The 26,675-nt window shown below is 36.2% G+C and overlaps 1 protein-coding gene across 1 annotated transcript in view; it reads right to left on the bottom strand.

Moving 5' to 3' along the window:
- Positions 1-12,616: 12,616 nt before the first annotated feature.
- LOC112618488 (phospholipid scramblase 2-like) overlaps positions 12,617-26,675 on the bottom strand; it is a 34,358-nt gene continuing 20,299 nt past the window's right edge. Inside the window, 6 exon segments of the mRNA XM_025375534.1 lie at positions 12,617-12,857; positions 16,849-16,874; positions 16,877-17,009; positions 18,108-18,328; positions 21,292-21,334; positions 22,740-22,975. Of these exon segments, the coding sequence (XP_025231319.1) occupies positions 12,636-12,857; positions 16,849-16,874; positions 16,877-17,009; positions 18,108-18,328; positions 21,292-21,334; positions 22,740-22,975 (881 nt within the window). The 3' untranslated portion in view covers positions 12,617-12,635.

Below are 26,675 nucleotides of genomic sequence, written 5' to 3'. Positions count from 1 at the left end.
ATAACTTTGCCCTGAAAATTTATAGGTCCTTAATATATACAAAAATAAAATTAGAAGAGAAAATTCAATTCCTAAAAATTAAGAACAAATGGAAACAAATGATTTTATTTATTTTTACAAGAAAGTCATTTCATTTTCTTTTATTTTCAATAGTGATTTAGTGATTAAATTTTTCTTTTGCTGCTCTTTTTAAAGGTGATTTTATTTATTTATTTATTATTATATTTTAAGTTCTAGGGTATATGTGCACAACATGCAGATTTGTTACATAGGTATACATGAGCCATGTTGGTGTGCTGCACCCATTAACTCGTCATTTACATTAGGTATATCTCCTAATGTTATCCCTTCCCCCTCCCTCCACCCCACGACAGGCCCCGGTGTGTGACGTTCCCCATCCTGTGTCCAAGTGTTCTCATTTGTTCTCAATGTTCAATTCCCACCTATGAGTGAGAACATGTGGTGTTTGGTTTTCTGTCCTTGCTATAGTTTGCTCAGAATGATGGTTTCCAGCTTCATCCATGTTCCTACAAAGGACATGAACTCATCCTTTTTTATGGCTGCATAGTATTCCATGGTGTATATGTGTCATGTTTTCTTAATTCAGTCTGTCATTGATGGACATTTGGGTTGGTTCCAAGTCTTTGCTATTGTGAATAGTGCCGCAATAAACGTAAGTGTGCATGTGTCTTTATAGCAGCATGATTTATAATCCTTTGGGTATATCCCCAGTAATGGGACGGCTGGGTCAAATGGTATTTCTAGTTCTAGATCCTTGAGGAATCGCCACACTGTCTTCCACAATGGTTGAGCTAGTTTACAGACCCACCAACAGTGTAAAAGTGTTCCTATTTCTTTACATCCTCTCCAGCATCTGTTGCTTCCTGACTTTTTAATGATCACCATTCTAACTGGTGTGAGATGGTATCTCATTGTGGTTTTGATTTGCATTTCTCTGATGGCCAGTGATAATGAGCATTTTTTCATGTGTCTGTTGGCTGCATAAATGTCTTCTTTTAAGAAGTGTCTGTTCATATCCTTTGCCCACTTTTTGATGGGGTCGATTGATTTTTTTCTTGTGAATTTGTTTAAGGTATTTGTAGATTCTGGATATTAGCCTTTTGTCAGATAGGTAGAGTGTAAAAATTTTCTCCCATTCTGTAGGTTGCTTGTTCACTGTGATGGTAGTTTCTTTTGCTGTGCAGAAGCTCTTTAGTTTCATTAGATCCCATTTGTCAATTTTGACTTTTGTTGCTGTTGCTTTTGGTGTTTCAGTCATGAAGTACTTGCCCATGCCTACGTCCTGAATGGTATTGCCTAGGTTTTCTTCTAGGGTTTTTATGGTTTTAGGTCTAACATTTAAATCTTTAATCCACCTTGAATTAATTTCTGTATAAGGTGTAAGGGAGGGATCCAGTTTCAGCTTTCTATATATGACTAGCCACTTTTTCCAGCATCATTTATTAAATAGGGAATCCTTTTCCCATTTCTTGTTTTTGTCAGGTTTGTCAAAGATCAGATGGTTGTAGATGTGAGGTATTATTTCTGAGGGCTCTGTTCTGTTCCATTGGTCTCTATCTCTGTTTTGATACCAGTACCATGCTGTTTTGGTTACTGTAGTCTTGTAGTATAGTTTGAAGTCAGGTAGTATGATGCCTCCAATTTTGTTCTTTTTGTTTAGGATTGTCTTGGCAATGCGGGCTCTTTTTTGGTTCCATATGAACTTTAAAGTAGTTTTTTCCAATTCTGTGAAGGAAGTCATTGGTAGCTTGATGGGGATGGCATTGAATCTATAAATTACCTTGGACAGTATGGCCATTTTCACAGTATTGATTCTTCCTATCCAAGAGCATGGAATGTTCTTCCATTTGTTTGTGTCCTCTCTTATTTCGCTGAGCAGTGGTTTGCAGTTTTCCTGGAAGAGGTCCTTCACATCTCTTTAAGTTGGATTCCCAGGTATGTTATTCTCTTTGAAGCAATTGTGAATGGGAGTTCACTCATGATTAGGCTCTCTGTTTGTCTGTTATTGTTGCATAGGAATGCTTGTGATTTTTGCACATTAATTTTGTATCCTGAGACTTTGCTGAAGCTGCTTATGAGCTTGAGGAGATTAATATTGTTATGTGTGAATGATCCTGTCATTATGATGTTAGCTGGTTATTTTGCTCATTAGTCGATCCAGTTTCTTCTTAGCATCGATGGTCTTTACAATTTGGCATGTTTTTGCAGTGGCTGGTCTGGTTGTTCCTTTCCATGTTTAGTGCTTCCTTCAGGAGCTCTTGTAGGGTAGGCCTGGTGGTGACAAAATGTCTCAATATTTGCTTATCTGTAAAGGATTTCATTTCTCCTTCAATTATGAGGCTTAGTTTGGCTGGATATGATATTCTGGGTTGAAAATTCTTTTATTTAAGAATGTTGAATATTGGCCCCCACTCTCTTCTGGCTTGTAGAGTTTCTGCCAAGAGATGCACTGTTAGTCTAATGGGCTTCCCTTTGTGGGTAGCCCATCCTTTCTCTCTGGCTGCCCTTAACATTTTTTCCTTAATTTCAACTTTGGTGAATCCAAGAATTATGTGTCCTGGAGTTGCTCCTCTCGAGGAGTATCTTTGTGGCATTCTCTTTATTTCCTTAATTTGAATGTTGACCTGACTTGCTAGGTTGGGGAAGTTCTCCTGGATAATATCCTGCAGAATGTTTTCCAACTTGGTTCCATTCTCCCCATCACTTTCAGGTACACCAATCAGATGTAGATTTGGTCTGTTCACATAGCCCCATATTTCTTGGAGGCTTTGTTCGTTTTTTTTTTGTTTGTTTGTTTGTTTGTTTGTTTTTGTTTTTTTACTCTTTTTTCTCTAAACTTCTCCTCTCACTCCATTTCATTAATTTGATCTTCAATCACTGATACCCTTTCTTCCACTTGATCAAATCAGCTACTGAAGCTTGTGCATGCATCAAGTAGTTCTCATGCCACGGTTTTCAGCCCCATTAGGTAGTTTAAGGTCTTCTCTATGCTGTTTATTCTAGTTAGCCATTCATCTAATCTTTTTCAAATTTTTAGCTTTTTTGCAATGGGTCTGAACATCCTCCTTTATCTCGGAGAGGTTTGTTATTGCTGATCGTCTGAGACCTTCTTCTCTCAACTCGTCAAAGTCATTCTCCATCCAGCTTTGTTCCATTGCTGGCGAGGAGCTGCATTCCTTTGGAGGAGAAGAGGTACTCTGATTTCTAGAATTTTCAGCTTTTCTGCTCTGGTTTCTCCCCATCTTTGTTGTTTTATCTACCTTTGTTCTTTGATGATGGTGATGTACAGATGGGTTTTCGTGTGGATGTCTTTTCTGTTTGTTAGTTTTCCTTCTAACAGCCAGGACCCTCAGCTGCAGGTCTGTTGGGAGTTTGCTTGAGGTCCACTCCAGACGCTGTTTGCCTGGGTATCACCAGAGGAAGCTGCAGAACAGCAAATATTGCAGAACGCAAATGTTGCTGCCTGATCCTTCCTCTGGAAGCTTCATCTCAGAGGGGCCCCCAGCCATATGAGGTGTCAATTGGCCCCTACCGGGAGGTGCCTCCCAGTTAGGCTACTCAGGGTTCAGGGACCCACTTGAGGAGGCAGTCTGTCCATTCTCAGATCTCAAACTCTGTGCTGGGAGAATGACTACTCTCTTCAAAGCTGTCAGACAGGGGCATTTAAGCCTGCAAAAGTTTCTGCTGCCTTTTGTTCAGCTATGCCCTGTCTCCAGAGGTGGAGTCTACAGAGGCAGGCAGGCCTCCTTGAGCTGCAGTGGGCTCCACCCAGTTTGAGCTTCTTGGCCGCTTTGTTTACCTACTCAAGCCTCAGCAATGGCAGATGCTGCTCCCCTAGCCTTGCTGCCACCTTGCAGTTTGATCTCAGACTGCTGTGCTAGCAGTGAGTGAGGCTCCATGGGCGTGGGACCCTCTGAGGCAGGTGTGGGATATAATCTCCTGGTGTGCTGTTTGCTCAGTTGGAAATGCAGAAATCACCCATCTTCTGGGTCACTTATGCTGGGAGCTGTAGACTGGAGCTGTTCCTGTTTGGTCATCTTGGAACCTCCTCCTTAAAGGTGATTTTAAAGGAGGTAAGTGTGTATGGTCTAAAATGCCACCTGGATGGATTATCCAGTTTTTTTAATAACAAAAATAAATATGCAAAAATTATATCAATAAATTTTATTTTAGGAATTTGATTTTTGGCATCAAATAACCTAAGACCACTGATGAAATATGCTTTGTAAAGATACACATATTTTTTATTTCATTTACACCTGATTAATCTTGTAACTAACATATTCTGGGAATGATAGAATACAGGAGCCATGTGATAATAAATAACTTCAAAAGTGATAACAATACCAAATTTTAGAATGAGTCTATCTTTTGGATAGACTCATAGAGTCATGTCTGTCTTTATTTACTGAAAACCATAAAAAATTGTTAATTTATCATGTAATCATTATGAAAATCTTATTTATAGTACTAGGTTAGCTAATAGGAGAAGTTAAATATAGTGTGCTTTCCTGAAGATTAAAAAATACTTCAGCCTGGGTGACAGAGTTAGACTCCATCTCAAAAAAAAAAAAAAAAAAAAAAAATTCACATTTACTTTTGCTTGAGAATATGCATATTAAATATTTAGCATGGTAAAAGAGACTGAAATTGTGTCAATTTTAAGTTGTTTTCTGAGTATACAGTATTTGCATATTAATTTTTACTATAAAATAAATTATAACTAGCTTTAAAATGTAAAATATAATGATACATTAAAACTCTTTTAATAAGCCTTTAATTTTTGCTTATAAAATGGAAACTCAGACTATAATTCAAGTTGTCTTTCAAAGGAGGTTTGTGTCTAAATTTAAAAATTCCTATATTCTTTTCCCCAAATATACAATGAATAATCTAATAAAATATATAAAACATTTATAACCCATTGATAAAATATATGTTAGAATTTGAAAAGTGAAATTATGTACTCAGAGCTACAAGCATCACAGCTTAACTCACACAGGTGTAAGTCATTTAAATAAAGAAAAGAAAAAACACTGAATTTTTCTTTTAGATAACCCTAATCAACATACAGACTTCAAATTTTCTGAGGAGACTTACATTAATCCACTCCCACACTCTGACATTCCAGTCATTACCTAGTTCTTTCAAAAAACATGTAGTCCTAGATAAAAACAAAAATACAGAAATGAGTTCTCAGAAACCAGAGATCAGATGCAGAAATGCTAAGGGATCTGATGAAACACAGTTAAGTGTCCATTAAATAAGAAAAATTAACTATACTAAGTAATGGGAGAAAAGTCTACAGGTATAAGATCTCTACCTTCAGCTATCTATTTTAATAGAAATTAAAACCTATAATCCTATGTATTTATTGACACCTGCATTAATTTAATTAATCCTATGTCAATTTCTGTAAGTGTCACTTTTATCCTCCTGAAATCTTTCTTGTTTAATGTTTTGCAGTCCTTCTCTAGTAATATAACTCTTCTTGTAATTTGAATTCATTCCATGTACAACAAATTAAGAAAATAATTCCACTTACAACAGCATCAGAAAGTATTAAATACTAAGGAATACATTTAACCAAAAAGGCAAACATTCTATATACTGAAAACTATAAGACAATCTGAAGAAGGCACAAATAAATAGAAAGATATTCTGTGTTTCTGGATTGGAATAATTAATATTGCCAAGATGTCCATACTACTGAAAGGGAACTACAGATTCAATGTCATCTCTCTCAAAATACCAATGAATTTTTCACAGATGTAGAAAAAAAATCATAAAATTTGTATGGAATCACAAAAGACCCCAAATAGCCAAGCAGTCTTTAGCAAGAGAAACAAAACTGGAGGCATCACACTACCTGATTTCAAAATACATTACAAAGATATAGTTATCAAAACAGCTTGATACTGGCATAGAAACAGACACACTGACCAATGAAACAGGAAAGGAAGCACAGAAATAAACCCAAACATTTATAATCAACTGATTTTTGACAAAGGTACCACCACCACACAATGACACAATGAGGAAAGGACAGTACCCTTAAATAATGGTGTTTTGAAGACTAAATATACATACAGAAGAATGGATTTCGACCCTTATTTCACACCATACACAAAATTAAAATTAAAATGAATTAAAAACTTAAATGTAAAACCTGTACTGTAAAACAACTAGAAGAAAATATAGGAGGAAATCTCCATGAAATTGGTTTGAGAAATGATTTCTTGGATATGACCCAAAAAGCACAGACAGCAAAAACAAAAAGAGACAAAGGGAATTTCCTCAAATTAACAAGCTTCTGTGCAGCAAAGGAAGCAATAAACATAGGAAGGAGACAGCCAATGGATTGGGGGAAAATATGTGCAAACCATATATCTGATAAGTGGCTATATCCAAAACGTATGTTGAACCATTTTTGCTTATCTGGGATAAATCCCACTCAATCATGGCAAATGATCTTTTTGATGTATTGTTGATTTTGACTTGCTAGTATGTTGTTAAGGATTTTTGGATCAATGTTCATCAGGGATATTAACCTGTAGTTTTCTTTTTAAAATATGTCTTTGGTTTTGGTATCAGCATAATACTGGCCTCATAGAATAAGTCTGCATGTATTCCTTCCCCCTCTATTTCTCAGTAGCTTGAGTAGGATTGGTATTCATTCTTTAAATGTTTGGTAAAATTCAGCACCGAAGCCATTGGGTCTTGGGTTTTTCTTTGCTGGGAGACTTTTTATTATGGCTTTGATCTTATTACTTACTGTCTGTTCAGGTTTTACATTTTTTCATGGTTCAATCTTGGTAGATAATATATGTCTAGAAATTTATCCATTTCTTTTAGATTTTCCAACTTATTGGCATACAGTTGTTGATAGTAGTCTTTAATGATTCTTTGCATTTCTGCAGTATCAATTAAAGTGTCTCCTTTTTCATCTCTGATGTTATTTATTTGGGTCTTCTCTCTGATTTCTTAGTTCCTCAGGCTAAAGCTTTGTTGATTTTATTTATCTTTCCAAAAAAACAATTTTTACTTTGTTGATCTTTTTGTATTTTTTTAAATTTCAATTTTATTTATTTATTTTTGCTCTGAACTTAATTATTTATTTTCTTCAACTAATTTTGAGTTTGATTTGCTCTTGCTTTTCTACCCTTTAAGATTCATTGTTAGGTTATTTATTTGAACTTTTTTCTACTTTTTTGATATGGGAACTTCTTGCTATAAACATTCTTCTTGGTACTGCTTTTGCTGTATCCCACAGCGTTTGGTATGTTCTGTTTCCATTATCATTTGTTTCAATTAACTTGTTAATTTCCTTCTTGGTTTCTTCATTTACCCACTGGTAATTTAGGAGCATATTGTTTAATTTCCATATGTTTTTTGTTGTTGTTTAATTTCCACAAGTTAATTTCCACAAGTTCTTCTTGTTATTGATTTCTAGTTTTATTCCATTGTGGTCAGAGGAGATATTTAATTTAATTTCATTTTTTAAAGAATCTTTAAGACTTTTTTTGTGGCCTAACATATAGTTTATCCTCAAGAATGAGCCATATGCTAAGGAGACAAATGTGTATTCTATAGGCATTGTATTAACTGTTCTGAAAATACCTTTTGGGTCCATTTGGTTTATAGTGCAGATTCGATTTGATGTTTTTTTTTGTTGATTCTCTGTCTGGAAGATCTGTCCAGTGCCGAAAGTAGGGTGTTGCAGTCTCCAGCTATTATTGTATTGGGGTCTATTTCTCCTTTTACCTCTAATAATATTTGCTTTCTACATCTGAGTGCTCCAGTATTGGGTGCATATATATTTACAATTGTTACATCTTCTTGCAAAATTGACCCCTGTATCATTACATAATGCCTTTGTTGCCTCTTTTTACAGTTTTTCTCTTGAAATCTATATTGTCTAAGTATAACTAGTCCTGCTCTTCATTTTCATGGAATTTTTTTCCATCTTTTTTATTTTCAGTCTATGTGTGCCTTTAGAGGTGAAGTGTGTTTCTTGAGGGCAACAAGTGGTTGGGTCTTGTTTTTTTTTTTTTCCCCATTCAATCATTCCATGTCTTTTGATTGGAGAGTTTAGTCCATTTATATTCAATGCCATTATTGATAAGTAAGGACTTATTCCTGTCATTTTGTTATTTTGTTTTCTGGTTATTTTTGTGATATTCTCTTCCTTCTTTCCTTCCTTCTTGTCATCCTTTTAGAGAAAGGGATTTTCTCTGGTGGCCTGTTTTAATTTCTTGCTTTTGATTCTGTATGTATCTTTTCTATGTTTTTGATTTAAGATTACTCTGAGGCTGGCAGATAATATCTTACAACCCATTATTATAAACTCATGGAAACTTAACACTGATTGCATGAACAAACAAAGAGAAAAGTAATAAAAAAATCTACACTTTAATTTCATCGTCCCATTTTTAAATTTGTTGTTGTTTCTATTCATATGTTATTATACTGTCTATGTCTTAAAGAGTTGTTGCAATTTTTATTTTTAATAGTTTATATTCTAGTCTTTCTACTTACCATATGAGTAGTTTGCACACTACAATCACAGTGTTATAATATTCTGTGTTTATCTGTGTACTTACTATTTATTACCAGTGAGTTTTGTACCTTCAGATGATTTCTTGTTACTCGTTAACATCTGCTTTCAGATTGAAGAACTCCTTTTAGCATTTATTGTAGGACAGGTCTGGTGTTAATGAAATTACTCAGCTTTTGTTTACCTGGAAAAGTCTGTATTTCTCCTTCATGTTTGAAAGACAATTTTGTTGGATATACTATTCTATGATAAACATTTCTTTCCTTCAGCACTTTAAATATGCCAAGCCACTCTCTTCTGACCTGAGAAGTCTGCTGCCACATGTATCGGATCTTGCTTTTATGTTATTTATTTATTTTTTTTCTCTTGCTGCTTTTAGGATCCTTTCTTTATCATTAACATTTGGGAGTTTGAATATAAAATGCCTTGAGGTAGTTTTCTTTGGGTTAAACATGCTTGGAGTTCTATAACCTTCTTGTATTTGAATATTTATATCTTTCTCTAGGTTTGAAAAGTTCTCTGTTATCCCCTTGAATACACTTTCTACTCTTGTCTCTTTCTCTACCTTCTCTTTACGACAAATAACTCTTAGATTTGCCCTTTTGAGACTATTTTCTGGATCTTGCAGGCAAGCTTCATTGTTTTTTTATTTTTAATTTTTGTCTCCTCTGACTACGTATTTTCAAATATCCTGTCTTTAAGCCCACTCATTCTTTATTCTGCTCCATCAGCTCTACTGTTTGGAGACTCTGGTGCATTCTTCAATACATCAATTGCATTATTCAACTCCAGAATTTCTGCTTGTTTCTTTTTAGCTATTTCAATCTATTTGTTAAAGTTATCTGATAAGATTCTGAATTCCTCCTCTGTGTTAACTTATATTTTGTTGAGTGTTCTCAAAACAACTATTTTGAATTCTCCGTCCATAAGTTCACATATCTCTGTCTCTCCATGATTGGTCCCTGGTGCCTTATTTAGTTCATTTGGTAAGGCCATGTTTTCCCAGATGGTCTTGATGTTTGTGGATGTTAATTCATGTTTGGGCATTGAAGAGTTAGGTGTTTACTGCAGTGTTTGCAGTCTGGGCTTGTTTGTACCTGTCCTTCTTGGGAAGGCTTTCCAGGTATTCAAAAGAACTTGGGTGTTTTGATCTAAGTTTTGGTTACTGCAGCCATATGTACTTTTGTGGATACCCCAAACCTAGTAATGCTGTGGCTCTTGGAGACTCATAGAGGTAATCCCTTGGCAGTCTTGGGTAAAATCCAGAAACACTCCCTGCGACACCAGCAGACTCTTGTTTTCTTCTCTGACTTTCCCCCAACAAGGAGCATCTCTGTGCTGAGCTGCCTAGATCTGAGGGAAGGGTAACACAAAAACCCCTGTGACCACCACCACTGGAACTGCACTGGGTCAAACTCAAAGCCAGCACAGCACCGGGTCTTGCCTAAGTCCTGCAATGACCACTACCTGGCTACCACCTATGTTCACTCAAGTCCCAAGAGCTCTACCATTGGCAAGTGTCAAATCCAGTCAGGCTTGTATCCTTTCTTTCAGGGCATCAGGTTCCCTCCTGATCCTGGGTAGGTCCAGAGATACTATACAGGAGCCTGAGTCTGGAGTCAGGAACCTTAGGAATCTACTTGGTGCTATATTCTGTGGCTGAGCTACAACCCAAGTTGCAGGGAAAAAATCTTCACATGCTTTTCTTCCATTTCCTTAAGAAAAAGTGTCTTTCCCCTTGGCCACCACCACCCCAGGCCCATAATATATACTGTTTAGCTGCCATTGATGTTAAGTATTACCTAGCTACCACTGATGTTCACTCAAGGCCCAAGGGCTCTTCAGTCACCTTGTGGTGAATTATGCCAGTCCTGAATATCTCCCTTCATGGCAGCAGGCTCCCCTCTGGTCCAGCACAAGTCCATAAATGCCATCCAGGAGCCACGGCCTGGAATCATGGACACTAGAGCCCACTTGGTGTTCTCTCCCACCGTGGCCAAGGTGGTATACAAGCTGCAAGACAAAATCTTCTGTCCTCTTTCTTCTTCTTTCCTCAGGTAGGAGGGTTCGGCATTGAAGAGTTAGGTGTTTATTGCAGTGTTTGCAGTCTGGGCTTGTTTGTACCTGTCCTTGGGAAGGCTTTCCAGGTATTCAAAAGAACTTGGGTGTTTTGATCTGTTTTCGGTTACTGCAGCCATATGTACTTTCCCATATCTCCCCATATCTGCCACAGCTGGGAATGTGCTGGGCCACACCTGAAGTAAGCATGTCTTAGAGTCTCCCCTAATGCCCACAGCAAGTACTGCCTGGCTACCAACAGGACAGACATTAGGACCCAAGGGCTCTTTAGTCAGCAGGCAATAAATCCTAGCAGGACCGGGTCCTTCCCTTCAAGGCAGTGGGCTCTCTTCTGGCCTGCAGTGTGTTTAGAAACATTGTCTGGGTGCTAGGGGTGGGATCCAAGTTGCAAGAAAAAGACCTCTTTATTCTCTCCTCCTCTCTCCTCATGAAGAGGGAAGGAGTCTCTACTGGAACTGCAAGCTGTGTTGCCTGGAGTTGGGGAAGGGGTGATACAAGCACTCCTTGTGCTGCCCTGGCTGGTGTCTCACTAGGTTATAGGCACTGTAAGTCCAGTGGCTCCATGCCCAGCACAGCACAGCACCGGGACTTGCCCTGGTATTGTGGTCCTTGTGGCTTAGAGTGTCTTTCAAGTTTATTTAGAGGCCCAGAGCACTTTAGCTCATGGTAGCAAGATTTGTCAGAACTCAGGTTCTGAATGGTGGGATGAGCAATGCCCCTCTAGCTAAGGCTGGTTTATATGCTGTCTCCATGAGTGCTATGCCACATGTTACTTTCTGCTATGACAGGGAAGCACAGAGTTCCAATGCAAAGTCCCACAATCACTGTGTTCTCCCTCCCCCAAACACACGGATTCTGTCTCTCCACCAGATAGCCACTGCCAGGTATGTGGGAGGAGTGGTTTAGGCAATTCAAGACTCTCTTTCCTACCCTCCTCAGTGCCTTTTTTAAATGTGATCTTTAAACCAGGTACAATGATCAGTCAAATGACTGATTTTTAGTTCTTATGAAATTGCTTTCTGTTGTGTGGACAGTTGTTCAATTTGGAGTTCCTGCAATGGGGATAATTCTCAGAGCCTTCTATTCAGCCATCTTCATCAGCTTCCCCTGTTTAACTTTATCCCATTATTTTCATTGCCATTTACTTGTTGAAGGAGCTGGGTCCTTTTTACTGTATGTTCTCTGTTAAGGTTTTCTGATTATATCACCAAATTAATGTTTAAGAGATCTATCTGGCGTTTCAAACCTTGATTGAATATTGGAATCACCTGGGAGCTTTTTAAACAGCTTGACGTCTTCATCCTAACTCCAGAGATTTTAGTTTAGTAAATTTGGATGGACATGAGGAGTTTGAAAGTTACCAAGGTGTTTCTACTGTGCAGCTAAAGTTGAGGACCATTGCTCTGTTTCCATAAACCTCAATTTTGGCTGCATGTTCGTATCATCTGGGGCACTACACAAACTTCTGACTCTGAGCTTCTTGTTTAGTTGAAGTGGGGAATGGCCTGGTACGTGAGGGCTTTCAAAAAGTGTCTAGATAATTCTAATATAAATATACATTCAGAATCACCGCTTTACCCTATGTATTTCCTGTAAACTGGTAGTTAGGTTTAGAGGCTTGATTGAATGTATACTCTTATTGCACTTTATAATCCCATGTTAGATGTTTTAATTTAATGAGTCAGGATGAAATTTCTGTGTTTCACTGAGTTTTATTCCACGTAAGACTAGCTTCAGATTTTTCTCCTAATAATATATTTGATTTTTTAATAACCCTCCCCCAAACCAGAGCTTCTTCTTAGCATATAAAGTTATTCTCTTGCCATTTGAAAGTGTGTAGACTCTTCAGACATAAACTAACTGCCTATAAGTCCGGAGAATCAGAATCAAATAGAATTTCAGTGCTGGGATTAAATGAGAACATTTTATAAAAACTTTATACTCTAAATGGTTATCTTAAAATGTATAATTTATTAAATTATTTCAGAATGATTCTAGAGAAGACATCTGTAACCAAGATTAGCTGGAATAGACTTACAATGAGGAAACAGGCACCAATCATCACGGCTTTCATTTTAACATCAAGGTCTCTAGGGAATTGGATTCCAAAGTTGTCAGCATCTGTTAATGCCTCTCTTAAAAGCCCAGACCAGTGCTTAGAAATCCTGCCAACCACTATTTGTTCATCAAGAGATGTAATCTAAATTGTAAAAAAAAAAAAATCTTAAAAATTTATAGAAAACTTATAGCAAAAGTACTTTTAAAGTTGGAGTAACAGGAAGCATGTATAATTATGAGCATACAGTTAATATGTTACATTAGATGCATATAGACTCCTGTATATTTATAGATACATAAAAAACTGTTCTATTTTATAGAAAACTTACATAAAAGTAGTTTTACTGAAATTTTTAACATTTTCTATTTTATATTAAGATAGACATTAACATATGTTTTATTTATTTGAATTGACCCCAAACAAAATTTAAGCAGAAAAGGATATAAATTTGAAGTATTTCTTTGATATAATTTCTAGAAGCCATCAGGAAGGAAATAAATGAAACTCCTATTAGACTTCTGCTTTTTAGAGATGCACAGAGCGTTTACACAGCTGAACGTTTAAATATGAAGAGAGGCCTCACTACCACCCACTGTCAGTAGGAAAACATAAAGTGCTAAGAGCCTAGAAAAGAAGAATGATAGTTTGAGTGAAGAAGCAACCAATAAGTAACTTGATGGGATGCCTCAAGTCAAGGGTGTGGGCAAGACCAGATAACTAGTGGGGTGTGAAGACCAAAAAAAAAAAAAAAATAGGTAGAAAAGATCTCCAAAGTAAAACTTTTCTATTTTTGTGAAAAAAAAATAAAGTTTGTAAAAATTCTGCTGAGGAAACCTGGGGGTCATCATTAGAGTTGAAAAGAGTGTGCTCAGACAAAAACACCTCACCAGATGGGCAGGTAGTGACTGAATATAGCTAACATTCACCAAACTACATGTAAGAGTTATGTCAACCCAAGTCAGGAATGTCATTTGCAAATTTGAACACAGGATCAGAAATATAAATAATGACCTACATATGCAGATCATTATAAAGTCTAGATAATTTTTATGAAAAAAAGTTATAAAGTCTAGATAATTTTAGCTAAATTCTGTATAACATTTTAAAAACAAAACAGAAAATAAGGTAAAATTACTTCAACCTCTGGAAATAATACATTGGTATTTATAATATCATAAGAACTATACATTAATTTTTTCTTCTTTGGTTTTGTTTTTGTTTTTTTTTTTTTTAATTTTTGGTTTTTATTTTATTTATTTTTTTAGACAAAGTCTCGCTCTTGTCCCCCAGGCTGGAGTGCAATGGCACTATCTCCACTCACTGCACCCTCCGCCTCCCAGGTTTAAGCGATTCTCTTGCCTTCAGCCTCCCAAGTAGTTGGGATTACAGGTGCCTGCCACCATGCCCGGCTAATTTTTGTATTTTTAGTAGAGACAGGGTTTCACCATATTGGCCAGGCTGGTCTCGAACTCCTGACTTCAGGTGATCCGCCCGCCTCGGCCTCCCAAAGTGCTGGGATTACATAAGCCACCACACCTGGCCTACATTGAGTTTTTATCCCTGCTTCCTGACACAGAATTTCTAAAACTCTCTTAACTTTCTAAGTTACTAGGGGTAATAGGAGAGTCTTGCTTTAATATTTGGTCTTTGTCCCAGATTGCTGACACACAGCTTCAAAATCCTTAGAATCTTCTAAACAATAAGTCTTTTGTATACTAAGATGACTAGTGGTTTTTGGTTGGGGTTCCTGACAGCTTCAGTATTAGGCTGGACACCAGAAAAACCAAGCAATGCTTAGAGGATTGAACCATTCAGTCCTGTCCCCAACATCCAGAGATGAGAGTAAGGCTGGAGTTCGTTATTTACCAACAGTCAATGGTTTAAATCAGTTATGCCTACATAATGCAACTTCCTAAGAACTCTAAACAACAGGTTCAGAGGCTTTCTGGATTGGTGAACTCACGTGCCATGAAAGTGGCTTACCCCAGTTCCACAGGGACAGATCCCCCTTTGCTCAGGACTCTTCCAGAACTCATTCTATTAACCTCTTCATCTGGCTATCCATCTGTATCCTTTATAATAAATCAGCAAACATAAATAAAATGTGTTCCTACATTTTGTATATAATTTTAACAAATTGTCAAACCCATGGAGGAGGTTGTGAGAACCCTGATTTATAGCCAGTTGGTTAGATGTACAGGAGATCTTGCATTTGTGGTTGGAGTTTGAAATACGGAACAGTTTTGTGGGACTGAGACCTTAACCTGTGGTGTCTGCATTAACTCCAGGTGAATGAGTGTCAGAATTGACCTGAGTTGTAGGGAACCCAGTAGATATCTGTAGAGAAAGAGAATTGGTTGACATGGGGAAAAAATATCCACACATTTGGTATCAGAAGTATGAGTAAAAAAAAGAATTGTAGTGTATTATATTAGCAGGAAATTTATAAATCTGTAAATTTAATACTAATAATTGGTAAAGATAGTCTAAAAAAACTAAATATTTATTTGCAATGTAAATTATAAATGCAAAAAATACAAATAGGCCACTAGCACATAGAACCTAGGTAAACACCAAAATAATATATTAAAATAATGTGTAAGATACTAGAGGAGCTATATAATTCAAAACATATAATTTATGAAAGATTATTGAAAAGGTATTTTTAAATTACAAGCTCAAAATTGCTATAAAATTTACTATATGCATTACTTTCCTGCATTCTCAAATCATATGACTTTTAGTTACTCTTAGAATCTGGTGTCTGCAGACATAGAGAATTGAAGAGCTACTGAATGAAATCTAAATTTTTAGTATTAAGAATGTTTCACAATTTGTTAGTGATTTACTCATTTCTTAGGAATAAATTATATTCCTATTAGACTTTTATTAATATCATTCCTAGAAGGAGAAATAATCTTTCACTTGTCTGGATTTTTATGGGCATGAAAAGAGAACTATTATTATACATATCCCTACATAAGTTTCCTGTACATACATATTACACACTCACATACCCACATACCCATATACACCCACACACATATGCATATATCCAATGCATATTATCATACATTTTATATACACATATTATCATACATTTTACATACATATATATGTATCCCTTTATAAGAGCATTTTAAATCTCTACAACACATGTGTTTTCTTAGAATTTCCCATCTCTGTCATCAGATTATGAAGTTGAAAAGGGGAAGCATTCATTTTTATATAACTAAATTCTAATAGAGAAATTAAAAATCATATTATTAGAGAAGAAAGGATGCAACAGAATGAAACTGGAAAGTGCAAAACCTTAGAAAGATGTGGGGACACTGTTAGAGTTCCCACATTTTATCATAAGTGAGGTAGCCCTACTCAACTTTAGGATTTTTATTCCTCATTCTGTGGAATTGTGGGCCTAGTTGACCAAATTTTCTGATTTTCCAAGAGAATCAGGAAATCAAGATTAAGTTATAAAATCTTCTGATGGTTAAATATTTGCAGCTAAATGATTTGATTATAAGGCTAGGCTGTCTGTTGGAGAACTGCTGTAATGAAATTTCTGCAGGAATTTAATATAGAGACATATTGTGGTTTCCAATGACCTAATTTAATACAGGGTTAGAGAAGAGACCACAGAGAAGGATAATTGGGTATTACATATTACACTGACTTTCTCAAAACTATCTTTGCATGATTGGGCTTTCTGTAGGAACTCAAAGATGTCAGAACTTCTGGACATGGCCTGGAGCACTGGCAGCCTATATTTCAGATTAAGGAAGGATCCATATGCTTTGGCAATCAGAATTAGATGACAAGGTTAAAGTTTTATTTATAATGGATAATATATAGTGTCACCACACAGAAACCAACATGTTTAAGTGTTAGATGACTTGCTTATTTTTATTTGACTACAGAGCTCTGCTTCTTTTTTCATCCATTTATCATTATCAATACTGACCTTTAGTCAGTAATAACCTCCACTCTGATCACAGTTAAATATATGGGAATATTATCTTGCTATTGAGACATCAGTACACAATACTAATTTAAGGCATTCATAACATTCTGCAAAATTATATTCTTCTTATATTAAACAAGCAAATTCTATAAACATTATGACATCTCTTACCTCAAAATCAACACCTGCAAAACAGCGCACACAATACATGGACCACTAATTTTTAGTACATCCTCTCCTTTCTGATTTTTAATTGTAAACTTTGTTAGAAATGGGTGCCAGGTCTGAGTAACATAACCTACTGGTACACCAGGAGGAGCTTGTATTTCTATCTACAAAAGTAAAATATGTGTGAATGTAATAAATCATCATAATAAAAATATCTAATAATAGCTCTAATTTACTGAGCATTTCCTAAGTGCCGGACATTGTAAGTGAGGACTTCCTAGGACTTTTTTTAAAAAAAAAGATCAAACAATATAACATATTTTAATGTGCTATTCAAATTATAGAGCATTTCCCATCAAATTCTCAGTTCTTCCTCAGATAGATATTCTTACAAATATATAATTATACCTAACCTAAATGGCATGGAAAACAAAGCAATTCATTACAAATAACTTCAATTATCCTCTCAAAATAAGTACAGTATTAGACTTTAGATAAGTCTATGCCTGTATCTCTATCTGTGTGATGTTCTCACAGCAATCTGTATGCAAGACTAAGTTACCCAGGCAGATATGGTGTTGGGCCAGTGGGATCCTGGAAAAGGCCAGCTTTCCTAAAACATCTCTGAACCCCAGTGTCTTCCCTGAAATCGTATTCTCTAGGAGTAGGCTGCCATGCAATATGAAACAGAGATATCTGGTCTTTACAGAGCTGAAGATACTCCCATTTAGGATATCCCTTTTGCAGATGACACAGATATATAGGTTTTTATTTTGAAAAGGAGAAATGAAAAACATAGGAGATAAGACTTTGTCCTAGGTTTGTCCCTTAGTAGGTTGGCCAAAATTATGAAATGAACACATCTGTTCTTTCCTTCATTCTTTTGTCCCCATGATCCTAGAATGCTATTTTAGGATATTTTCAATGGTGCAACTCTGCTGGTTTCGACCATGCCTCTTGTAGTCATCTCTAAAAAATGATTTGAAAAAGGTGCCCTATCTGACCTTCCCTTGAATATCAAGAACTCTCATATCTGAGCAGTTGCTCAACCCCATGAGGCAGACTGCTGCAGGACACGAGGCTAACTATTTCCTGTTGTTTACTTGCCTTCCTTCCCTTCTTATACAATTGATTCAGAAGCCCAAACATATAGCTCATGGAGCCATATTCCTTTAAATCTCATTTGATTACACAGATTCAATGAAAGGGTGGAAATCCTTGCTGAACTACTTTATGAAAAGCTCTAGTAATTGCTCACATACCTCCTGAAGGCAGCAGGGGCAACAACAACAGTTACATCTTAGTGGTCTTTCCAGAGTTATGACTTCTTGACCCACATTATCAGTAATCCTCAAGGTAAAAGGTCTAGACCGCCCACAGCAATTTCGGGTGCAGAAATTAGTATCTTCCGCTGCAAAATAAATCCTCTGCCCAAAGCTGTTCTTGATTTCATACACGTTACTACTTTCAAAACTGAATAGGACTAAAAATGAAAATAAAATCAGTTGCCTTTATGTTAAAATTATTGAACCTATCTTAAGACATTATAATATCTAGCTAGTTTTAGATGATGCTGCAAGTATCATAGAAAGAATAAAAAGGAATGGTATTTAGAGTTGATCAGGCAGAGGAAAAAGGCAAAGGGAAAGGAGGAAGCTAGGCTATTAATGCATGGAGAAATTGAGTCCTTCTGTGAGACATGGAAAAGAAAGCAAGTCATATTTTTCTAATCCCATAGACTCCTGTGAGAAGAGACACTTCACTGCTGAGGGTTGGGGCAATGCTGCAGGTAAGCACAGTGGTGCTAGGTGTATGGATAAAACGTCCATTTATTCGGTATAGTTATCATATATTATGGAGAGGAATATAGAATGATTGCAAAAAATATATTAAATCAATTGGTTTAAGATTTCATTTTATAAGCCACACTTATGTCTTGTTTATTTGCACTGTTTGATGAAAGGCAATAAGAGGGTTAATTCTCAAGGCACATGCATAAAAAGTGAGAGGCAAAAATGGAAGGCAAATTAGAACATCACATGGGGCTCAGGGTACCCTTAGTTAGCTCTGCAGTAATTTGAAAGTAAGAGATGAATATTAAACAAATGGGGAAGGGGCTTGGCAATCAGGGCTTCAACTCAGAATATCTAGACCGTGAGCATCCTAAGTGAACTCTGTACCTTAGATAGGCTAACCTCTTGGGGAAACAGAGGAACGCAAAATGCTGACGCTCACATGGTATCTTACCAAGGACTTCCATATTGAACCACAGATTGGAAACCTCTCCTTGTTTAAAGCCATGAAGGAGCAATGAATTGTCCCACTATCCAAAGAAGGACATCACACAGAATTGTTCCTCACAAGTCCTATTACCATAAACTTCCTTAAGAATCTATGGTGGGACTCAAACAGGTCCTGGACTGTGCCTACATAGGAACTGCACTTGACCTCAACATCTTCCATAGACAAAAGTTTGTGAAAAAATTTAAAATCGAATTAAAAAAAAAAATTCCTGTGTGAGCATCTGTTATCCAACTAATCGTTTAATTACGTAACTTACTTGCAAAAATCTTAAGCTCGTTTATCTATAAAATGAGATCAATGGGGTTACACAATCTTGAAGTTTCCTTCAAGTTACTTGAAAAATGGAGACAAAACAAAAGACTGCAGCAATTATATTTTTAGAATCTATTAACTTTTCAGTCATGGTAAGGTATAAGTATTTGTCATAGTCTCAGGTGCTAAAAATAAACTGAGTAATCATCTTTTTATATGCCTTGATGTTAGCAAACAATATAGACTTTCAATTTGAGAAAAAAGAAAATTAAAAATGTCTTTTTAAAAAATTAAAAACTGGTAAATGTGGAACTTTGTATTTTTCAATGAAGCACATATATTGTGCAAATATATATAAAGCTTATAAATCTAAAAATTGTAAACATCATATTGTATAATGTATACTGTCTGGCCTTTTGGATTTTATAATCTCTATTATATATTCCATAAAATAAAACATTTTAAATAATTCAGAATACAAACTATTGCAGAACATAGTGCTCCTTTCCAGAGCCAACTTAATTTAGCAAAACTACAAAAAACCAAGAACATTATAAATATCTAATCACGTACTTTAAAAGCAGTTTAAATGTAATAGGTAACAATTGTATATGTTAATGAAATTCATTACTCTGCTTGTACAATTCAAGTTATAATTTCAACCAGTTAAAGAAACTGCAGCTATGCAAAAATGAATTTATTTAACAGATATTTTCTAAAAACCAGCAGTTTTTATAATACATAGAAGAAGTAACTTTATTATATCAGAGGGAAGACACTGTGGTTCGTAACTCTACCTAGGCTCTCATTCCCCTAGCGGCCGCTCTGAAGCATGTAGAGGCTTACTGAATTTATTCTTGCACCTAGGAAGCACTGGACCCAAGAAAATATCTGGTGGCATCAGGAATATTCAGCAGGAGCAGGAGTGCTCTTCTAAGAAGACAAGCTGGAGGCCTGCTGGTCAGCATCCTCCAACACTGCAGTGCCCCTGTACCCTGGCTAGTAATCTACAGTGCATGGAACAAAGATTCTACTGGATTCATCTGAACTCCCAAGAGAAACTGTGGGCAGGAACAACAATTTTCCGAAACACTCCCATCCAAATTCAAAAAGTTTACTCACTTGGAAATGTACTAAGGTAACTAAAATATTGGATGTGGCTCTGTGCCATTCTCAAGGTGATCACAAATTGGAGAGAAAAGAGCTGAAGTGGTGGAAGTCAGGTAAAGTGATTGAATCCCTTAAAGTTATTTGGAGAGAGACAAGAGAGCAAAAGTAAGTCTTGGCTGTATTCCTTCTACATTAGAGTTTATAACATTACGACAGATGCTTATCGTAATAGTGCAGTCATCCCACAGTATCCGTGGGAGATTGGTTCCAGGACCTCCTGTGAATAATGAAATCCTAGGCTGCTCAAGTCCCTGATATAAAATGGCCTGGTGTTTCTGTATAACTTATGAACCTCCTCCTGTATTATTTAAATCATCTCTAGATTACTTATAATACGCAAATACAAGGTAAACGCTATGTAAAGAGTTGTTATATTGTACTGCTTAGGAAATAGTGACAAGGAAAAAGAAGTCTGCACATGCTCAGTACAGGTACAATTTCTAAAAATATAGTTTTGATCCATGGTTGATTGAATTCACACAGGTGGAACCCACGGATAGGAAGGGCCAACTGTATTTTACCATTTCACTTCTAATGTTCAGAACTGATTTCATTGTTCAAATGTTCATAGACTACTGATTTCATTATTGTTAAGACAGATATTTGTAAATAATCAGGTTTACCCACATCCCTTGGAATGCTATATTTATAGTTTTTGATGTATCTTTATTTGCATAAACTTCTCTTTTTAGATATATAAGCAATACAATTAATACATACCTTCCAGAAGTTCAATTTGCTGATGAATTAGTATCATATCTATCTATTATAGTAAAAAGAAAATTAAGTTGTATGTTAAATATTTTATAGCGAACCAATTACTATTCATGTTTTTATTGTTTAATACTGCATATAATCAGTTATTGACATTTATCATTATCAACTCTTAATAAGTTTGTTACCTTTTATTGTAAAACTAAAGTTAACACATTCTTAATTAAAAATGCTGTATGTTTATTGAAAGCATTCACTACTAATATTGTAAACTTAGGTAAAATAAACTAATATAGTGGAATCCCTATAAAAGTTAGAAAACAATGTTCTTCCTAAATGAGGATTTAGAATATAAAGACTTTTTTATCGATTTAAATAAGTTTTTATTGTAAATCTCAGTTACTCATTTTATGTCTACTTCATATAATCATTTTATAGTAAGTGACAATTTCTTCTATATATTTTTGAGACTCTCATTTAAAAAACTAGGGTATTTCTTAGAGAAATATGAACTACTAAACATTCTTATAATATTCACTGTGCAAGTACATTGTGGGAAATTAAGTTATAAAGAGTAAAAGGGAGATAATTCATTTACTGAAAACTCATTGACTATCACAGAAATATTTGTTTATAGATTGGAGATATAAAACTTTATATTCCTATTTTACCAATCCGTTCTCTAAGACAAAACCAATATTAAACCTCAGTTTGCTGAGGTAAGCTATCATGTAGTACAGCAAAATCCAGGATTTTTTTTCCTTATTGGTGACATTTGTAAAATTGGATCTTCAAAAAAAAAAAAGCATCATAAAAATGTAATTTTACTAATTGGAAGAAAAAGATGACTCAAATCCCACACAACAATATTAAGTCATTTTTGGTACTACTTACTAAAACTCAACTCTAAACTTTAGATGTCTTTTAAATGTCACGAAAATTATTCAGTATTGGAATTAAAAAGCACAGAATCCAGAATCAGGGTACCAGCCCCTGATTGGTGATGAACAGGGCACCCCCAGTTCATTAGGTTTTTAATCCTGGGTAAGTTATGTAACTGCTCTGGACCTCAGTTTCCTCTTGTGTAGGGTGATGATGATTACAACGCCTACACATCATAGAGATTCTGGAAAGAGTAAGTGAGGTAATACATGTATAATGCGTAAAAACAAAACCTAGAAAATAGTGCTTAATAAATTTTGACTTTGGACTATTATCACATTATATAAAAAATCTTAGAAAACAATCACCTGTGACATTCGTATTTTGATTTAACAATGAATCGAACCCAAAAGAACCAGTAACTTGTTAACAGAATGTGTTGTTTACCATTTCTGACATTAATTTATTAATAAGCAGTAAATAAATAAATATCACTCAACCAAAATTACTATGGTTCAAAAACCAGAAGCACAGTTTTATTTTTTCTGAGTATTTTACGTATTTGAAATTACCTGACTTAAGTATTCCAATCCTGGTGGACAGTTTAATGGTGGTGGTGGTGCTGGCATCCATAGGGCCCCTGCAGGTCTACCTGGCTGATTTTGAACAGGAATGCCAGCTGCGCCAGCAGGTGGGACTAGGTAGCTATGCTGACGTCCTGGGTAGAAGGCCTGGGAGCCCAGGTGGCCAGCCTGTTTCCCAATGTGTCCAGCCTGGTGCTTAGGGTAGACAATATGTCTGGGAGGTCCTGAAATAGGAGCAAGTAAAATAATTTGTCATCAATCCTTTTTAGAATAACCCTAATTATCTACAAACTGACCTCTCAGCTCAGAAGTCTTATATCTGTGAAGCTTGAGGTATGTTTTTATCTTCAGATATGTTTCAGTGAAATATCTGTGGTTTCACATTCACTTCTATTTTGAGGGTGGTTCGCTGTGAATAGTGTCGGCCTAGAGCTTTATCCTTACTATTTAAAACTCAGATAGAAAATATGCTTTTATACCTGTGAAAGTGAAAGTAAATCCACCGATCTAAAGTGACCTATATGAAGATTCTGGCATGCCTTCATGGAAAAGAGAGATGAAATTTGAAAAAAAAAAAGCCAAAAATAATGGCTATGTTTCAGCATTCCCAGAGCCCAAAGCACCCTGTGAAAAATTATAATTGTGGAATTATAACAAATGACGTATCCTATATATATAGAAGTCAATGGGGAGGGGGATTGACCCATGAAGGGATATTTGTCAAGGTCTGGATCCATTTTTAGTTGTCTCAACTGGAGAAGAGACTGATATTATCATCTGGTTGATGGAAGCCAGGGATGCTGCTAAACATCCTCAAATGCCCAGAACATCCCCGTGGAAACAAATAATTATCCATCCCAAAATACTACAGTGCTGAGAAACCCTAATACAGAGGTAAAATCATGTCATTCCTCCTAGCAGTTTTCAGATGCTTGTCTGGGCCAACGGGTTACCAGGAGTTTTAATCTACAGCGTATTTCTCTCCTGTTTCCCTTGATAATTTTCTTAAAATATCAATTATGATATTGCAGTTCCAAAATTAAATTTCACAATTTGTCACTCTTAGATCTTTAGAACACACAATTTGGTAAAATTCAACAAAAGTAAAAAAAATCAACAGACTTTGAGAAAGAAAAGCAAAAGATTTAACAGACGAAAAATTCTAAAGTATTTAGCAGAATAGAGGAAAAAATGTAATAAGTATAATCTTTATATTACATGCAAATGTACATTGCAATGATGCTTCATAAGCTTATTTGTATAGTCCACAGTGTAGTGATTCCATAGGAATGGAAAATAATTTCAAGGGACTATGTTCCTCAATATTTTAAATGAATACTTAATGCCACATAAAATATAATACTTAGAATAGGCAATACATTTAAGTGGAACACTGGTGACAGGCTCATATACTAATAAAAATAAGGCTTAGCAAACAGATTTAGCCTAATACTAATGCACTGTAAATATAGCTTTTATAATTTATTCCTCTTACAATTAATGAATATAGATGACGCATGATGTGATTGGCTGTGTTGCGGAATCAAGGGATACAGCTATCAAAAAGTCAATATGCTGTCAATGAGCTTACAGTCAACTTCTGGAGGAAATAAAATAATTTTTTTATTAAAAAACTTCATATTGGTATGATGGGGAAAACCTGGGAGAAAGGGCAGAGGAAGATGGATATAATTTATCTTGAAATCAAAAAGATGAGAAGGGGAAAGCTTTATGTGAAGACCTGCAGAGAAATGCTACAGGAGGAAGGAAAAGCAAATGTGAAAACCCTGACTTTGTAAGGAATTTAGCATGTTCATGAGAGAGGAGAGTCATAAGAAAGGAAGAGTATGCATGGCTGTCACCAAAGCAGTAGGAAGAAGTTCATCTAGGGAGACCCTTAGTAAGGAGTTTGGATTTTATCCCAGGTGTCATTGGTAATTACTGGAGGAATTTAAGCAGAAGAGTGAACCATGATCTCATATATATCTTGCAAAGTTTTTAGGATTGCCCAGTACTGGGATTTGCAAAGGAAAACATAGCTACAAATAATATCCTTTCATAAGCTAAAAAAAATATGACAAAGAACAAGTCAACAACACATTTAGTATTATAGGGAGGAAATTAAACACTTAGTAACTTACTTACTTTTATTGTTCATGGATTGAAATAGTTCTGAAAGAGACCTAATATTAATATGTTGTCTATACATTTGTAGGTCCAATATAACTGTTGGAACAAGATATTCTAAAACAATACAGTCACATTCACGTGATATTCCTCTTTATTCATTGAGTAGAGCCTTATCTGGCCATTTAAATCCTTTGGGCTTGACCTCATTCCCCTTGCTGTTTTCACAGTAGAATTTATTATTATTTTATATAGAGACAGGGTCTCATTATGTTGCGCAGGCTGGTCTCAAACTCCTGGACTCAAGTGATCCTCCTGTCTCGCCCTCCCAAAGTCTTGGGATTACAGGCATAAACCGCTGCATGTGGCCTCGGTAGGAATGTAGAAATTGTTGGTCAGCCCATGATGATGAACGCTTTCTTTCTTTTTTTTCTTTTTTTTTTTTTTTGAGATGGAGACTTGCTCTGTCACCAGCCTGGAGTGTACTGGCATGATCTCGGCTCACTGCAATCTCTGCCTCCTGGGTTCAAGCGATTCTCGTGCCTCAGCCTCCTGAGTAGCTGGGATTACAGGCACACGCCACCACACCCAGCTAATTTTTGTATTTTTTAGTAGAGACGGGGTTTCACCATGTTGGCCAGGCTGGTCTCGAACTTCTGACCCCGTTATCTGCCCACTGCGGCCTCCCAAAGTGCTAGGATTATAGTCGTGAGTCACTGCACTTGGCTGATGGTGAACACTTTCTAGAAGCCTTTAGGAAGAGAGTCTAATCAGGAAGAAATGCTGCGAGCTAAGACCCCAAAGGGTAATTGAGCTAAAACTTCAGTCTTCACGGCCTGCACAACCTAAATGAAGTGTGTGGTTCATTTCCAAGCCTCTGGACTTGGGCTCCAGGAATGGTCCAGGTAAAGAGCAAGAAAGGTTAATTATCAGATCACACCACTGCAATTATCTCGTAAAATTTCAGGTCCTGTGAACCTGTCATGCCAATCCTGACCTGCAAATTTGAGAAGTTGCGATATTACTCTGTTCATTAAGAGATGTATTTTTTTTTTTTTTTTTTTTAATCAGAGAACCCAGTCTCAGGAGTTGTCACAGCTATAGCTGCCACAGCCTCCGGAGTAGCTGGGACTACAGGCACCCGCCACCACGCCCGGCTAATGTTTTTGTCCGTGCTAGCCAGGATGGTCTTGATCTCCTGACCTCGTGATCTGCCTACATCGGCCTCCTAAAGTGCTGGGATTACAGGCATGAGCCACCGCTCCCTGCCTGTACTTGGTATTTCTATAGAAACATAAATGACAGCAAATATTCTACTCAGTAATTCTGCCTTCTCATGCCTTGACCCCATCCTAGTCTTTCCCACTACTATCCAGTCACTATTTTCTCCATCTACTGTAGATCCCAGTGCTTTTCATGACTGTTAATTACAATGAACACATCAGGCAAATCTCCATTACCCAACATTTTTATCTTTGACCCATATGCACTAATGCAAACTGCCCTCCCACTTCTCAGGCCCACTCTGGTGTTGGCTGCCCTTTCACCAACTCCTCCTACTGTGCAATCGTAAGTGGCAAATAAGTCAACTGATCCCACCACATCCTCAACTAAAATCTAGAGTTCTCAAGAAGAAACCATCTCCTTCCTTGCCATTTCAAAATTATTTTTTATGATTACCAACTTTAAGCACACATTTTCATAATATAGTGAAACTCTTAAGAATGCTCCAATTACAGTCACCTCTTAGTTACATCTAAGAAGTTCAGCAAAGGTTGAATAATTCCAAGTGGGTTT

The sequence above is a fragment of the Theropithecus gelada genome, chromosome 2, assembly GCF_003255815.1.
Source record: "Theropithecus gelada isolate Dixy chromosome 2, Tgel_1.0, whole genome shotgun sequence".
NCBI lineage: Eukaryota > Metazoa > Chordata > Mammalia > Primates > Cercopithecidae > Theropithecus > Theropithecus gelada.
The sequence above is the reverse complement of the archived record's forward strand: the minus strand, read 5'-3'. Positions and strand labels throughout refer to the sequence as shown.